At 34.4% G+C, this 17355-nt stretch overlaps 1 protein-coding gene across 2 annotated transcripts in view; it reads right to left on the minus strand.

Annotated features, from left to right (window-relative positions):
- The window catches only part of KCNH5 (potassium channel, voltage gated eag related subfamily H, member 5), a 341485-nt gene that overhangs the window by 131883 nt on the left and 192247 nt on the right, over positions 1 to 17355 (minus strand). For both annotated transcript variants that reach the window (XM_011978277.1, XM_011978276.1), the window contains exon 8: positions 8731 to 8930. In XM_011978277.1, the coding sequence (XP_011833667.1) occupies positions 8731 to 8930 (200 nt within the window). The remainder of the gene's footprint in view (positions 1 to 8730; positions 8931 to 17355) is intronic.

The following is a 17355-nucleotide window of genomic DNA, read 5'->3' on the forward strand; positions in this document are numbered from 1 at the left end:
TGCAATTTTGGCTCACTGCAAGCTCCTCTTCCTGGGTTCAAGTGATTCACCTGTCTCAGCCTCCTGAGTAGCTGGGATTACAAGCACATGCCGCCACATCCAGCTAATTTTTGTATTTTTAGTAGAGACAGGGTTTCACCATGTCGTCCAGGATGGTCTCGATCTCCTGACCTCATGATCCACTCACCTCAACCTCCCCAAGTGCTGGGATTACAGGTGTAAGCCACCGCACCCTGCTGAACCTCTTTCTTACGTAACAATTTTTCCTTTTCTTTTAATCTGTTCACCATATTTTTCTACACCCTGTCGCTGCCTTCTGCTGTACCAGACAATGATGCCCATGGTTATTTGGCACTACTAGTAAAGGAACTAAAAGTGGGTTTTCAGTACTGAATATAAATGATATAAATGAATACAAAATCAAAAGCAATCAGCCTGAGCCAAAAGACAGGCATCTTTTAGTTGTTACCATTAAAAAAATCAAGAAAGAGACGGGAGAGTGGGTGGAGAGGAGAAAGCTACAAAGCACTGGATGAGAAATGAGAAATAACAAACAGTCAAATAATAATAACAACAGAAATCAAAGAAATTGAAACATTGTTTCTTAAAAGTTGAGTTTATAAAATTCAAATCTGCATAATTCTACTTTTACCTTAAAAACTGAAAAAGTCTCAGAAGCATTATGGTCTCATTTAAAAATAAGTGTATCAAAAGCCATTACTGCAGATCTACGGCAGTGGGAGTTTGAAAACAGATCAATCAAGGCAGCTCAGAACAAAATAATAGGTTGGATACAAACACCTACTCATACTATAACACTGTCTGCAGCATGTGGAGTCATTCATGATTTAATTTTTCCCCAAAGTCTGAAATATATTTCTGTTCAATGTGTATATATAGAAATATGCCATCCATCCAAATTACTCCACAATTGATGTTCTATTTTCATCTATACTTAAATAAAACAGCGCCTACTGAATACCAAGCAAAAACTAAGATTTAAAATGGTGCCAGGCATAATGCAGTGCCTGTAGTTTGTAATCTGTAAAGGATGAAATGTATTATAACCACAATAGACTAAATTATCTGCTACCTCTTATTATTTCCTACCTTGTGCAAGCACCGTGTGGGCATTTTTCAACCTCCAGTCAACTAAGTAATGTGGCCGGTGGTGTCTCCATTACAGATGTGAACACAAAAGTATGGAACCTGATCCTCACGGTCTAGATGAAGTAGGGTACTGAGCAAGTTATCCATGGACCTCTGTAAACAATCCTACCTTCTCATTTCTGGACTATGGCTATCAAATGATTCCTTTGGTCCTTCCTCAGAAGCTAGTATCAGAGTGATGAGAAAATGAAATATAAATTAGCCCACACTATTGCACTAAATTTCAACAAGATACAGGAAAAGAATGTGCTTAATATTATCCCCAAAGATAGGTTTGAATCACATAACACAGCTTAAGATTTGACACATGAGAAGTTTACTAATAATTATATTAGCTGCAAATAATATAAAGCTTGCAATAGAACCTTCTTAAACTACACTAAAAGCCAGTTTTAGCATATAGAAAACTAATATATAATATATATACGTTTATAGAAAACTAATATATATGTTTGGGTGTTCCAAATTACCATTACAAAAAATATTACTTAAAGTTTTCAATAAGCCACTGGCTGTTATTTTACTTAACTTCTGATACACGAAATGAAAAAACTGAGGTTTCAGGTAAAGTCTACTTTCTCAGACAGTATGTGTAGGTCAGCCAGAAAAGAAAAATGTCAATAATAATTCTGAATGCTTACTTTGTATTATATCAGTAGGTAACAACTGAGAAACACATGTAGATGTAACAATAGTTAAGTTCTCTGATTATGTTTTGGTACCGATGGAAAAATTATAGTTTTCATATATTTGTTGCATAATGCTTTCAAATAACAAGCTGAAGAATAGTTTCTTACAATGATATGCCAGTTTCTTATAATAGTTTCTTAATAGCATCTCTTGCTCAACAAGCAGGTAACTTAAAGACTACAGGGAAAACTGCTCCTGTTGTCCCACACTGGCCTGGCGTAGCCCCTCTGTTAGACATTCTGAGTCCTCCTAACTTTTTAAGGTAGTATCACCTTGGAAAAGTTCTTTCATTTCATATGTAAAACCACAGTACTTAGCTGTCCTAATAAAAAGTTGTTGGAAAATGTTTAGTGAATTATTATAGATATTTATGCTATAATTATTTTTATATAAAATCCCTTACATACATACATGTAAATTGTAAATGAGATGCAATATATAATAGTACTCCAAATCATTCAGACACAATCATATAATCTTACTGTCAGGAACTGTAAGTTCATTTAGTAGTATGTTCTACATATGTGCCTAAATCTTTTACTGGCAGACTGTGAATTTCCTCCTGAAACAAATCATTCCATTTGTTAAAATGCCAAATACTTCAAGTTACCTGTCATATCTCTCCCAAGTCTTTTCTTGGCTAAACTAAATATTCATATTTCTTTTAACTACCCATCATATAACAAAATTCCAAGAACTTTATGCCATCATGCTTATCTTCTGATAAGTGTGCTGCTTATAGGATGGCATTTCTTTTAAAATATCCAGCAGAAGTTGAACACAATATCTGAACACAATCTATGACCTGATTAAAATGGGCTCTATTGGCATGATCATTATCTTTCTTGATTCAAAGGCTAGATTACTTTTAGTGCATCTTAAGACCAATTCAGTTTTATTTTATGATATTCACATGGATATATTTACATGGCTTTTTTTTTTTTTTTTTTGACAGAGTCTCACTCTGTTGCCCAGGCTGGAGTGCAGTGGGGTGATCTCAGCTCACTGTAGCCTCCGCCTCCCGGGTTCAAGTGATTCTCCTGCCTCAGCCTCCTGAGTAGCTGGGACTACAGGCGCTCACCACCATGCCTGGCTAATTTTTTATATTTTTAGTAGAGACGGGGTTTCACCATGTTGGCCAGGATGCTCCCTATCTCCTCACCTCGTTATCAGCCCACCTCGGCCTCCCAAAGTGCTGGGATTACAGGCATGAGCCACCGCGCCCGGCCCCTATATGGCTTTTAAATACAGAACATTTATCGGTGGAGTTTTCTTGCAAGACTAGTGCCTTTGCTTTTGGCTTCAACTATGATACATATCATCGTGGGAACCTCTTGAAGTATTTTAATATCGAACCAAGAAAATGATGACATGTATGAAAATATAATCCATTTTTCATATCTAGTAATATGATGAAATATTTAAACATCATTTCCCAAATTAAAAAAACATACAAAATTAAACTGTAAAAAGGAAATTACTTTGACTTGTAGAAAAAAAATTATTGCTTACTGTATTTGAAAGCAAAGTGCTTGTCTGATAGATTTGGTTAAAAGATAATAAAAAATTTTAAAACGTTCAAAATTTCAATTTGTTTAAATTCTATAGGCATACTCCTACCCGATTTTTTTGTGTAATTCTGCTGGGACATTTCATATAATAGCATCTTCCTACTGATACCTTATGTTTATTATAAAACACATGAAACAAAAATGAAGACCAAAGAGCTTTTTCTGATATTTTTCAAGCTATGTGTTAAAGAGAAAAGTAAGATATTGGAAAAGACAAAAGATAAGGTTTCAGACCTTTCATTCTATGAAACAAGCTGAAAACAAATCCAGTATAATGGGAGATATGTGGTCTACACATTGTTTTACAAGTCTTATTTTTTTTCACATGGTCCAAAAAGCTGAAAATAAAGTCCCCAGCCATTTACTTCATTTGAATTATTTCCCAGTAAAGTCATTTGAAACTGCAGGGTCGAATTTTTTGAGCTTTAACCATCATCCTTTCTATTTTTCCCCTTAATCTCCTCTTCCCCTTTTAAATCCTCACTTATTCCACCCATTTCTTTTTCCTTCATGTACACAGAATATTAGCAAGTAGCAAAGCCCAGAGGATGGATTTGGCTATTAAATTTAAAAAGAATCTAAAACAACTGTACTAATGAGCAGTCAATAACGTATTTTCAACTAAATAAAATTGAACTAGGCACTGTTCTATATTTAAAAATATTGCCTAAAGCAAACTTTCATGACAGAAATGCTGCAATCTCCCTGTCAGTACAGATTTTAATGCCACAATTATATTCGAGAAAGCATTATTCACATAAGGCATGTTAAGACAGAACTAAATCACAGTGATTAATTTGCTTGTGGGTTAAAGCTGAATTCAAAAATCTATAAAACTAAATATGTGGAAATGATAGAAGGAAATCTTAGTCATTGGGGCAAAGGTTTTTTCTCTAATTAGCTTCAACGAATCATTAAATTTCTTTGTACAAGCAATTGAAAAAATATACAGCTATTTTAAAACTAACCAGAGAAAAGAAGAATTAAAACAAAGACATTTGGCTTCATATATTATATTTCCTTTTAAAGTATATATTCATAGTTAAATTTGATAACCTCTATTTAAAATATTTGAAAAAAATTTATCAATAAAATATAAAATAAGAAACATATAGTCATAAAATGTATTTGCCTTACAGAGGAACAGGAAGTCTACTAGAGGTCTCTAACATTAAATACTGGATAATTGTTAAAATTCAGATACTGTTTATTAAAGCTACATCCAAAAGTACATACATAATTCTAAGATGGTGACTGCAATTATGGAATTTATATTATTATTGTCATCAACCTTTCATTTTATTTTTCCTACACTTATATTTTAACAGGTTTAGTCAATTTAACTCATAATCAAAAGTCTATGGCATAGAAAAATAGATAATTGATGATTGATAGAAATACAGATAAGTAGATACACACACACATACATAGAAAGTTTTGTTACAAAAGCCATATGTGCTCACTCGCTGCTCTTTTGAGAACAGACTATGCAAGGGACAAAGGTGGAAGCACAGGCCAGTTAGTTGGTACCAGAAAAATCCATGGAAGACATGATGATGACGTGGACCAGGTGATAGCAATGGAGGTGGTGAGAATCGGAGGTAGAGCCAAAAGGATTCAGCAGAGGTTTAAATGTGGGAGATTTTGTCTTAAGCAACTGAAAGGTAGTGTTTCCATTAATTTCACTGGGAAAGAATGTCTGTAAAACAGGTTTTTAGGAGATGATTGGAAGTTTGATTTTGGACAACTTCACTGGACATGAGTAGGCAGTTGGAGGGGAGAGTCTATAGTTCAGGGAATCGAGTCCAAGGTAAGTATGAACATTGGGTGGTGCTGGTTTGAAGTTATGAGACTGCGGGATATCATCAAAGGATGGAATACAGACAGAAAAGGGACGAGGCACAAGGACTGAGCTCTAAAATACCACCAAATTTTAAATATTATCTTATTCAAATTCCTTTCAAGAAATGTGCTACCAATTTACACACCTCCCAGAATTATACAATAATGCCAGTCACCAGCCTTTGCTAAGACTGGGCATCATCTTTGTCCATTTGTCATATTAAAAATGTTTCTATGTCTTTTTGCTTGTTGTTTTTTAAGTTTTAACTCTTTGTTCCAAGTGAAAATAAGCCTTTTTTATGTTTATTAGTAATTTGCATTCTGTCTTCCATAAATTACGTATGTCCTCAGATCATTTTTCTCTCCAAGTATTCTAATTCTTATTAATTTATAAATCACTTTACATATTAAGGTAATTAACATTTCACTTGCAAAATTTGCAAATGCTTTATGTCATTTTCATTTTCATAGTTTTCTAGTGTGAAAGATTTTACACTTTTTAGTACAATCTATTTGTCAGTTACCTTGTTATATATTCCATTACTTTCATATGTACAAAGATAAATATATTCACATATTTTCTTCTAATAGTTTATAGTTTCTTGTTTTTTGCATTTAATTTTCAGTTCTTCTGATATTTATGTTGGGTCATGAGTGAAGACCCTTATAAATATTTTCTTAGATTCTTAGTTCATTTTATAATGATATTAAGTAATATGTCCATTCCATCTTTACAATTCATTCTGTAACTTATGTTCAGTTCTCCTCCCTAGTGGTATCTAGTTCTGAGATATCTATTCCCTCTCTTTTCTTTGGTTACTAATTCTTTTGTCTATGCTTCAAGTCTTTATTATTGTATTGTATTATTGTATTGTATCTTTATTATTGTATTTTAAAATTATTTTTATATATACTATTTTATATATATAATGTATGTTATACATACATAATCTATATATATATTTATATTTATAGATGTATAATTTATTTGTTAAATAGCTGAATGCCTAACAGGCATAGGAGTCTTCTGCTCTAGTTGTCAGGTTCTTTACAAAACCAGAGAGCTGAATGTCAGTTTTTGTTTTCCTGACATTTAGTATAGCATATGGTGTGTAATCTAAGGATCATTTTTAAATTCAGTCTCTTCGGTGATGCAGTACTAGAAATCCCTACACCCCCTTTCTAAGCCCAGAATTTGGCAGATGTCTTTCCTTCCTTCTCTTTCCTTCAGTGCCGTTAACCTAGAACTTATGTATCTGGGTGGGGATTTTCTTAATAGACTGGGATAAATCAATACAGGCATAGAGTATGTTTCATACATGAACAAGGAAACTTTTATATTTGTCACAATTATTTAAATATGCTTCTCCTATTCGTCAAAAACAACTTTAAGGATTCCTCACTCCGTTAAAAGCCACATCCATGATTTTTTCTTATCCAAATGCTAACCAATTTTGATATCTTAAAATATCCCCTTAAAAAATCTTTTCATTGAAATTAAATTTTTATTTCACTTTTAGTATTAGTCTCCCCGTATTTGTTCTACTACTCCATTTTCCTTGGATACTTTGCTAATCAGAAGTACCTTTCTTTAACTGCAAATGAGCAAGTAAACAAAAAAAGATATTTAAGGCAGTACATGGTAGGTACCTAGAAATTTTTCCCTGCCACATGGCATGTACACTTTGAGAGACATTGCATGCCAGTGCGATAGACCCTAACTCCATCATGAATCAGAGAGTTAAGCATGTCCTCAAGGGGAGGCTTGAAGACAATCTGGTCAGCTCCATTCATGAATAATTCAGTATTCAGGAATATAGAGAGCAAGGACTCAAAACTCTGCCATGTACTAGATTTGTGCCAGAGGCTCTGGCTCAGACACTTTTCGAATATGTAAAAGGACATTATTCTATCATTTACTGATTTTTTATTAGTTACTATATGGCTCTATTGCATTTTCTGGAAAGGAAAATTTCTTGCTGAGATAGTGATTGACGAGGCGGGTGGTTGTCTCTTGATCTGTTTCATTTAATGTGGACTTCAATGGACACCCTGCTTTTGATGACTTAAATTCTGTTACCCTCACCTTCACCCAAGGAAGATTCTGTTTCTTCTTTAGATACTCTCTCTACTAGCCATATATTGGCTCAGATATCCATTAATCGAATTCCATAAAAATGCAGTTTGCTTTCTTCCTTCTGTGTTCATGCATACCACTTTTAAGGGGCCATTTAACTGGAAAACTTATACTATATCTTGTAAAATATCAAAAGAGGAGTAAATCTCACCCCCTTTCACAACTCCTCCACATAGCTGCCCCCTAATATCTCACCTGCACTCCCTCTGAAGGCTTCTCTCCCTCAACTCCTATGTTCCTCATCCATTCCCTACACCTCCACTCAACCCTCTATACTAACAACACCTGCCCTGGCTTAAAAAAAAATTACATGTTGCTTCATGAAATTCTCCTAACTAAACATCTACTTTTCTCATTTGCTTTTTCCCTCTGACAGTGAAAGATGCTTTTTGAGTGAGTCTTAAAGAAAAACCGTAAGTCAACCTCATGTGGTTAAAAGAACAAAAAAAATTGTGGGAAACAGCCAGGAAGGTATTATGCCATCTAATTATCACATGTCAAAAATCAGTACTTAAAACGAATAGTCTCCACTGATGCCTATAAAGTGAAATAGCTCAAGACTGGTTTCCTCTAAAACTCTGTGTGCAAGCTTTATTTTTCATCTTCTGTATTTGATGTGAATCAGCTGGGTGTAGGAAGTGAGGATTTTTTTAAATTTGCTTTTATTTATTTTAAGGAGGATCTTGAGTGCTTCTTTGCCCCAAATATGAGATAGATGAAAAAAATTAAAATCAGCTCCATGAAAAGGCAAGGAAGAGATTAGAGATATCAGATGATTGGAGAGGGAGACATCTATTTTATAGATGTGTGTAAGGCAAACTGGAAAATAAAGAATTACAAGTTCTTTATAAAACATATGAGATGGGAGAAATTTAAGTGAAGGACAGCATAGAAGGCACATACATTTTTAATTTATAGCCAGGAAGTCTCTTTCTAATTTTTAAATGAGCAAAAAAGGCAAAGGGGAAATCAAGAATAAATTCTAGCAGGAAAAATGGCAGCACTCTGAGTTTTAGAGGAATGCAACAAATTACTGTGAGAGATAATAAGAGTGTTTTAGGGAAATGGAATAATGAGTTATTTTCAGGAACTGAATTTTCTAAATTGAATGTGATGACTGGTACTAATTGATGATTAATGGTTCGGTGCTTTGCACCCTCTAAGCACTCAATAAATATGATTGATTGACTGATATGTCACTTACAAATACAGAATAACAGTTACGAAGCAATTATACAAGCAATACGTGAGTGGAAAAGCTTAATGCATCTGAAGATCCTACTAAAATAGAAACTAAATAATAATAATAATAACCCATACCTTTTCTGTGTCAATGCCTTTTGACATGGACCATGTTGAGACAATATAATCCATGACTCGCTCACTAAGGCCTTTTGGGACCTGATAGAGTTTTAGGAAGTCCCGTACATTATTCAGCATCTCATGGTATCGGTTGGTGTTGGCATACATTTGCTGGAAAATTGTCGTAACATTTCCAAAAATAGTTGCATAAAGAAGAGCTGAAAGAGAAGAAATGATAAAAATAAAACAAACATCTCACGTGAAAAAAATATGAATATTTGCTAATCAATGAATAATTTGACAGAGACATCCTTATAAACTTGTAGGGGTGAATGCATGTTCCACTCTCAGAAGATTGCCTGACACTTGGTATTCCCTCAGAAAACATTACCTTCAGTAAGAGAAACATGACTTTATGAGCATGCACGACTCTAGTCAATATGACAAAACATAAGAGTCATCACAGTGTTTTCTGAAGAATCAGATGATCCAAAGTTATAATTTTGCCTAAGAAATCCTATTTGTTAGTAGATTAAAGTTATCCTCCACTTTGTCCTCCTGAATGAAGCCTAATCAATTTAAATTTTTCAGAGATTGATGATCCAGTTTAGAAACATATGCTCTTTCTCATTACCTGCTCCTTCCAGCTTTTGGAATACCTCCCTGGTTATAAATATTTTTGACAGAACATCAGAAATTTAGGGAGTGGAGAGAAATTAATGTGCTTCATGTTTAGAAGGTTGTAAAGATAAAGAGATTTGGAGTTTTTAGCTAAAATAAAACTTTGGCAATGCTGAGAAATTCCAGTTATTAAATTCATATAATTATTCCAGTGATTTTTTTATTCCATCATTTTAATTAAATGTAAAGTTAGCCCACTGATGACTGTCATTCATCTATGGGGGACTATGGGTGGTATAGGGTAATAGGGTATTTCAAAGCCCCGACTGCTCCCTCCTCAATCCATAATTCACCAACTCTTCTTTCTCCAGATGTAGTCAGTCTATTAATGCTGACAGGATCCTACAAAAGCTTATTTAGAGTAGAGTTCAGCCTAAACTCAACAAACTTCCGATCTTCAGTAGCACACTACCTGCAACCTGCCCTGCCCCTCTGGTTTCACTCCCTTGTTAACTGGAAGCTTCTTTGAAAAGGGGGCAGTATTTTATTCACCTTAATGTTCAGTACACAGGCATTCCATAAGCATTTCACAAATAAGTAGACTCACAGGCAATGATAATTTCCATCCTACATCCTCCAAGCATTTGAAAAATGACTCTAAACAAAATATAGACTGTTTCACTTTGCAGTTTCATCAGCCAAATCCCATTTGATGGAAGTGGTATAAAATCAAGCTAGTGAAGCAACTTAAGATCTTTAATATACTGCTTTTAGAAAATTATTTTTTTTCAAGAAGAGCTGTTCTTCTCTGAGTGTAACAAATTATAATTTCACAACCAAAACCTATTATTTTATAAAAATTTCATCAGTTTTTCTGCTATTATTTGACGCCAGTGCAGGACAATTTTTTAAGACCGATCATATTTTGTTAGACCTGAGTAGGAGGAAGAGAGTGTCGACATTTCCCAACTGAGTCTTTATACCTTTGAATATTCGTATTGAAAAACAAAAAATTATCCTTTTGTCAGTCTTTCAATGTCTTGTGTGCATATATTTATTTTAATACTTTGAAATAAATGTGTTTATCTTTAATGTATCAATTTTCCATGTTGAAATGAAGAGTTTACTAGGATTGTGGATATAGTATCCTGAGATCTTGATTCTATAAAGAATTATTAATTTTATTAAAAGATATAGACTTTTCTTTCCTAAAAAAAAAAAAAAAAAAAAAAAAAAAAAAAAAAAGAAAAAAACAAATTAAAAATCTTTTTCCCCCCTTTTTTTCTTTTAAAAAAAAAAAAAAAAAAAAAAAAAAAACTAAACTAAAGGTAATCACAGACTTAACATCTCTATTCCACCATTGTTGCTCTTAAGAAAAACAAACAGAAATAAAGTTAACAAATTAATGACAGCAGAATCATCTAACAAATACGGAATTTTACATTTTCAGAAAAGAGAAATAAGAAAAATTTACATTTTTAAAATAATGAGTATTTTAGGGGTTAATGAAATAATGCTGCAATTATGATTTTTAGTAGTGCTCAGCTATCATAAATTGTCAATAAATGTCACAGACCTACCTATTATTTTAACATGTTTAACTTGTTTGGCTCTCTAAGATGCTTGAGATATGCTACATTTGCCAAATGTCTTATTACTGCCTTCTAGTTTAACAAATTACTATGCATTTCATCTTTTAGGGTACATTAAATGTATACACAAAATATATTCTGCTCATATAAAAAGTTTAAGATAAAATATAAAGAACCTGCTAATGTATTAAAAGTTTGCAGCACTAAGAAATGAAGAATTATCAACATCCCATTAAGTTTGGCATATTATAAAAATATCCACTTTTGGTTCATTTTTCATTTTCATTATTTTATGAACACATAATAATTATACATATTTATGAGGTATAATGATAGCTTGATATAAGCATATAATGTATAATGATCAAATCATGGTAATTGGTTATCATTTCTTTGTGTCAGGAACATTCCAATTCCACTCTTCTAGTTCTTATGTAATTTACAATCAGTTATTATTCCCACAGTTGCCCTATTGTGCTGCTGAACACTGGATCTCGCTTGTATTTTTGTACCCATTCACCAACTGCTCTTTACCCCTCACTGCCTCTCATTTTCATGTGAATGTAGTGTCCCTGCATTGCATAAGACTAAACAAGATAATAATTTAAAGTAAGAGATGCAATTATACATTTACATTTTTATAATTTTATTTTGAAATAATTTTAGACTCAAAAGAAGTTGCAGAAATAGTGCAGAAAGCTTGCATTACCCACATGCAGCTTCTCACAAGGATGACATCCTACACAATTATAGTAATATAGCAAAACCAGGAAACTAAGAATGGCACAGTACAATTAACCAAACTAGAGAGGTTGTTTTTTTTGTTTGTTTGTTTGTTTTTGCCAGTTTTTCTTTTTTTCGTATGCACTTGTTTCTTCGGTGTATAGTTTTATAAAATTTTATCACATATATAGATCCATGTCATTTACATATTTTTTTAAAAGAGAAATCACTTCTTTCTTATGAATATCTTCAATCTTGAGTATGGAATGCATTTCAAAAGAGATAGTGTGACAGCATGTATGATACTCCAGCAAGCAGGAACAGCGCTGCCCACTGCACCTGCGTTCCAGAACAAATGGGCATTTCTTTAATGACAGAGGCCTTGGAGCATGACACACAATAATAAGGGAAACTGATCTCAGTAGAAGCTCCCTCTAAACTGTCAACTCTCAAAATAATACCTCCCTCCCATATTACAGACACACCTATCTTCTTGGACGTCTAATCATTATTTGGATCTAACACATCCGAAAAGGAACTCAGTCTACAGCACCCTCTCTCCAACAGCCAAACGTACTTTTCACCTCTGCAAACAGCAAAGCCATACCTGGTTGCTCAGATCAAAAACCTCAAAGTTATTCTTCAATCCATTCTTTGATTCATCTCCTATATCTGATCCATCAACAATTCCTGTTCGCTCTACCTTCAACATATAGCTCCAATTCAATCACTTCTCACTGTCTCTACCAGCATTCTTGCAGTCTCTACGAGTGTGTGTCTTTGGACCAATTACTAAACCTCTGTTGGCCTCTATGTCCTCACTTAGAACTTTAAAATTACACTGGAATCTTCACAAAAGGGTTGTGTTAAATGAGATAATGCATATAAAACAGTATTTTAAAAGAGTCTGGTAGGGACTAAGTATCCACGAAATGCTATTCATCATCATCACCACAAAAATCATTTCCCAAAAAAAAGAATAATCATATATAATATGATCTTGGCCACATATAATCATAGCACTGCCTCTTCCACTGACCATCACTCCTGTCAGTCTTCTCTTCATTCCCTCTGCTTCAGTATATATCTTCTTGTTGCTAATCAAACAACCTAAACTAATTAATTCTTCAGGGCCCCTTTACTAGCTCTTCCTCGAACACTCTTCTCCATGATCCTCACTTGGTTTGTTTCCTCTCCTCATTCAGGTCTCTGATCAAAACCTGACTCATTGGCTGGGTGCAGTGGCTCATGCCTATAATCCCAGCACTTTGGGAGGCCAAGGCAGGAGAATCACAAGGGCGGGAGTTCAATACCAGCCTCACCAACATGATAAAACCCCATCTCTACTAAAAATACAAAAATTAGCCAGGCATGGTAGCCCGCACCTGATATCCCAGCTACTTAGGAGGCTGAGGCAGGAGAATCGCTTGAACCTGGAAGGCAGAAGTTGTAGTGAGCCGAGATCACACCACTGCACTCCAGCCTGAGTGACAGAGCAAGACTCCATCTCGGAAAAAAAAAAAAACCCTCACTCATCACTGAGGCCTTCCCTGACCATGCTGTCTAAACATCCTCTTCCCCCACTATCACTATCTACCGCCTTACCATGCTTTATCGTTCCTTATTTTATCACTACTTTATTTATTTATTTATTTATTTATTTATTTATTATCCATCTTTTCCCCTAGGAATGCAAATTCCAAGAGGGCAGGTGTAGGCCTGATCCTTTTGGCTCACTGCTGTATTTTCCCAATATAGACCAGTTCCTAGAACACGGCAAGTGTTCAAATATTTTTTTCCAGTAAATTCACACACCGAAACTAAGAAACAGTTTTTCAGAAACATTTTATTTTCATATCAAAATCTTACTACCAGTGTTACAAACATATAGAAGGAATATACACTGTTAAGGCAGGTAGGGGAATGAAACATTTAAAGGCTAATGTTATTCATGTCCTAACCATATTAAGGTAAAAATAAATTGGAAGTCCCATTGTCATTCATTGAACATGAATTCCCATGGTCTGGCCAGTTTTGTAGAGACCCTTTACATTATTTTACCTTTTGAATGGAGATATCATATAGTCAATCCATGTACTTTACTATTAATAGTAATAATTAGGTTAATTTGTGACAATTTCATAAGGGTTTTTTTACATGCTCTCCTGCAGACTTATAGACTTAAGATAACTGCTAATTGTGAAAGCTAATCATACTTAAGGTCTTAGTAAATCTGGCATATAAACCAGCAAATGCCTTATATAAAAAGTCTTATATTTTTCTTATTCACCACAAAGGGATTATTTTGAAGATAATTATGACACATAAAAGATGGAATATAGACCTTGCCTCTCAATGGAAGGGGTCACAAATTCTTCGAGAACTCTTCCATTGAGAGGCAAGGTCTATATTCTGATCCCTTGAATGTAGGCATACCCTATGACTGTTAGACCACTGGAATATTGTGACCATGATTTTGTGCCAATGTCTAGTCCCAGAGGCCTTACAAAACTAGAAACTTGTAATTCCTCACTATTGAAACACCTGCTCTTGGAATCTAGTTTCCATGCTGTGAGGAAGCCCGAGCATTTTTCTGGAGAGGCCCACATAGACAGGAATAAAGACCCCTAACCAATAGCCTTGGTTGAACTCCCAGCTAAGCACCAGCCGTAGCTGAGCAATTTACAATATTGATATTAGTCTACATTTCTGGTTAACACTTAAGACTACGTAAGTGGTTCAACCACTCCTTTTTTTCTTTTTATATTCATTGTATTTAATAATGTTACTTAAGAAATAAAACAAAACATTTCATCAGTCTGTGATTGTATGTGCAGGATACAGCTTGAGAACATCAGCCTACCGGCCATGTGGCTGAGTCAACTAAGTAGAGTTTTCAGGACCATTGAAGCCATCCTAGCTGATATTACATGAAGCTGAAATAAGTCATACCCTCATAGCCCTGTGCAAATTGCAGATTCATGAATAAATTAAATGATTATTCATTTCTTAAGCCACTAAGTGTGATTAGTTATGTAACCATGATCAATTTAGCGTTAATAGCACAGTGATTCTCAAATTGGGCAGGGGTCCTAGAGGAGGAGGGTAGTGAGTCCTTTATGACACACATCACAGCCCAAGAGAATATTCTGAAAAACAATTTTTAATATATAATATAGCTTTATATTTTAAAATGGAAAAAATGCCTTCTATTTTTATAGTATGAATATTGAAGACATGAAAGAATACACCATATTATCAAAAAGAGACAGGTTGAAAGATTGAACAATGTTATAACTCATCACAGACATCACTATTCATTCAAGCATTATTGAATTTAGTAGATATTTATTGGACACCTATTATATGCCAGCCACTATACCAGCCACTGGGAACACAATGATAAAAAAGACAGACATAATCCCCACCCTCAAGTAGTATCCACTACTCCCTATAGAAAACTATTAGTCCTTAATTCTCCCAAATTATATTCTTTGAAAGAAGATGAATCTTTTTCTTTTTATGGTTTATAACAAGTCATATAGCCAACCTAAGCATATAAACAATATAGTTTATTTCTCAGGGTTAAACAATTTGTAGAGTCAAACAAAAATCACGTTAAGTCAATTAACTGTAACCTGGCCTTCACTCTTATGAATTGCTCATGATAAGAGATCAAATAGTGATATTCAGATCTCTGAAAAAATGTTCTCCAGTCATTTCATTTGCTCATTAGGTCAAGCTGCATCTCTCCATCTCCTTATTAATAATCTTTTCTTCTTAGATACTACATTTTGTGTCTGTCCATAATGATAACCAATACTAACTTTTCCTAATTATCTTCCTTTTATAAATCTTGCCAAGTGACTATTGGCCTTAGACTGAGCAGTTTAAACTACTGATATGATAATGCATTTCCAGTAACGCTTAAGGCCTCATAGATGGTCCAACCATCATTTTCTATTTCTATTCACTAAAGTTCACCTTTAATAATGACACTTAAGATGTGGAAGGAAAATGTTCAGGCAATCTGTGATCATCTGTGTAGCACACAGCTTGTTAAAACATTTGAAATGGCTCCGGTTGGCCTTAGCACAAAGTGAAGAAGCTGATCTTCAGAAACTTCGAGTTTCCAAGTTGCTTTCCTTCCATCTCTCTCGTAATGGCTCCTGGCTTCAATGGATGCTCTTTTGCAGTGACCCATATATGTAGGCACCCTCTATGCATCCGCTATGAGCCAGGCAATTTCTATTTTCCAATCTTCACTTAATCTACATCCCATTCCATCTAGTATCTGGGCTGTGCCAATTATTTTGTTAGAAACTGGTCTCATCAATAACTTTAAGTGTTAAATATTGAAAACTATTTGACGCATTTTTCCCTCTAAGAAATGCTGGAATTTTGAAAGGGAAATTCCAAATAATACTGTGAGTTGACTGACTCACTATTTGAATGAACTGTCAACTAGTAAAATTAGTTAGGACACAGCAGGATCACTTTTAGAACTTATCAAATTTTAGTATAATATTGGATAGATGTCACCTAGCTTAGAGCTGATCCTGTGATTACCATAACTGACTTTGCCAAAATAGCCTCAATAATTACATGGCAATGATTATTGATATTATTTCCTATATGCCCTAAACAATCACTTAACTTTAGAAAGTTAATCACAAACCTGCATTAATCAATTACTAATGTAACAAGGATGGAAGAAATGGAGAGAGGAAGAGGAATGAAGGGAAAGATGTGGGAAGATTGTTCACTTGAAAAAATTATAAGAAATTAACATAAAAGTAAAAACAAAGACTCAAAGTATTAAGAGGGCTTGATCTCCCCTTTATCCTTCTATGATAGTTATTCTCTTTTAAGCTAAATGTATTAGTCAGGGTTCTCTAGAGAGACAGAACGAATAGGATGTATCTTGACTTAATCTTAATATATAATCTTAATCTTAACATATAAAGGGGAGTTTATTAATTGTCAACTCACATAATCACAAGGTCCCACAACAGGCCATCTGCAAACTGAGGAGAAAGAAGAGCCAACCCAAGTCCCAAAACTGAAGAACTTGGAGTCTGATGTTCAATGGCAGGAAGCATCCATCATGGGAAAAAGATGTAGGCTGGGAGGCTAGGCCAGTCTAATCCTTTTATGGTTTTCTGCCTGTTTTATATTCTAGCTGCACTGGCAGTTGAGTAGATGGTGCCCACCCAGATTAAGGGTGGGTCTACCCTTTCCAGCCCACTGACTCAAATGTTAAACTCCTTTGGCAACACCTTCACAGACACACCCAGGATCAATACTTTGTATCCTTCAGTCTAATCAAGGTGACACTCATTATTACCCATAACAAGTCCACCCCTTGTCAACTTGAACCCATACACATCTCTTGAGATCATCATCTTCAAATAAAGACAATAATAGGGTCATAATTACAACTAACATAATACAACTATCTTTCATACAACCAGAAACACATCAATACCCAACCCAAATACTATTACATAAAGTTAATAATACCTAAATGCTGATATGAAGTCAACATGGTAAAGAAAAAAAAGGATTGCCAAGACAATCCTAACCCAAAAGAACAAAGCTGGAGGCATCACACTACCTGACTTCAAACTATACTACAAGGCTACAGTAACCAAAACAGCATGGTATTGGTACCAAAACAGAGATATAGACCAATGGAACAGAACAG

Source organism: Mandrillus leucophaeus, unplaced genomic scaffold (genome assembly GCF_000951045.1).
Source record: "Mandrillus leucophaeus isolate KB7577 unplaced genomic scaffold, Mleu.le_1.0 Scaffold192, whole genome shotgun sequence".
NCBI classification, from domain to species: domain Eukaryota; kingdom Metazoa; phylum Chordata; class Mammalia; order Primates; family Cercopithecidae; genus Mandrillus; species Mandrillus leucophaeus.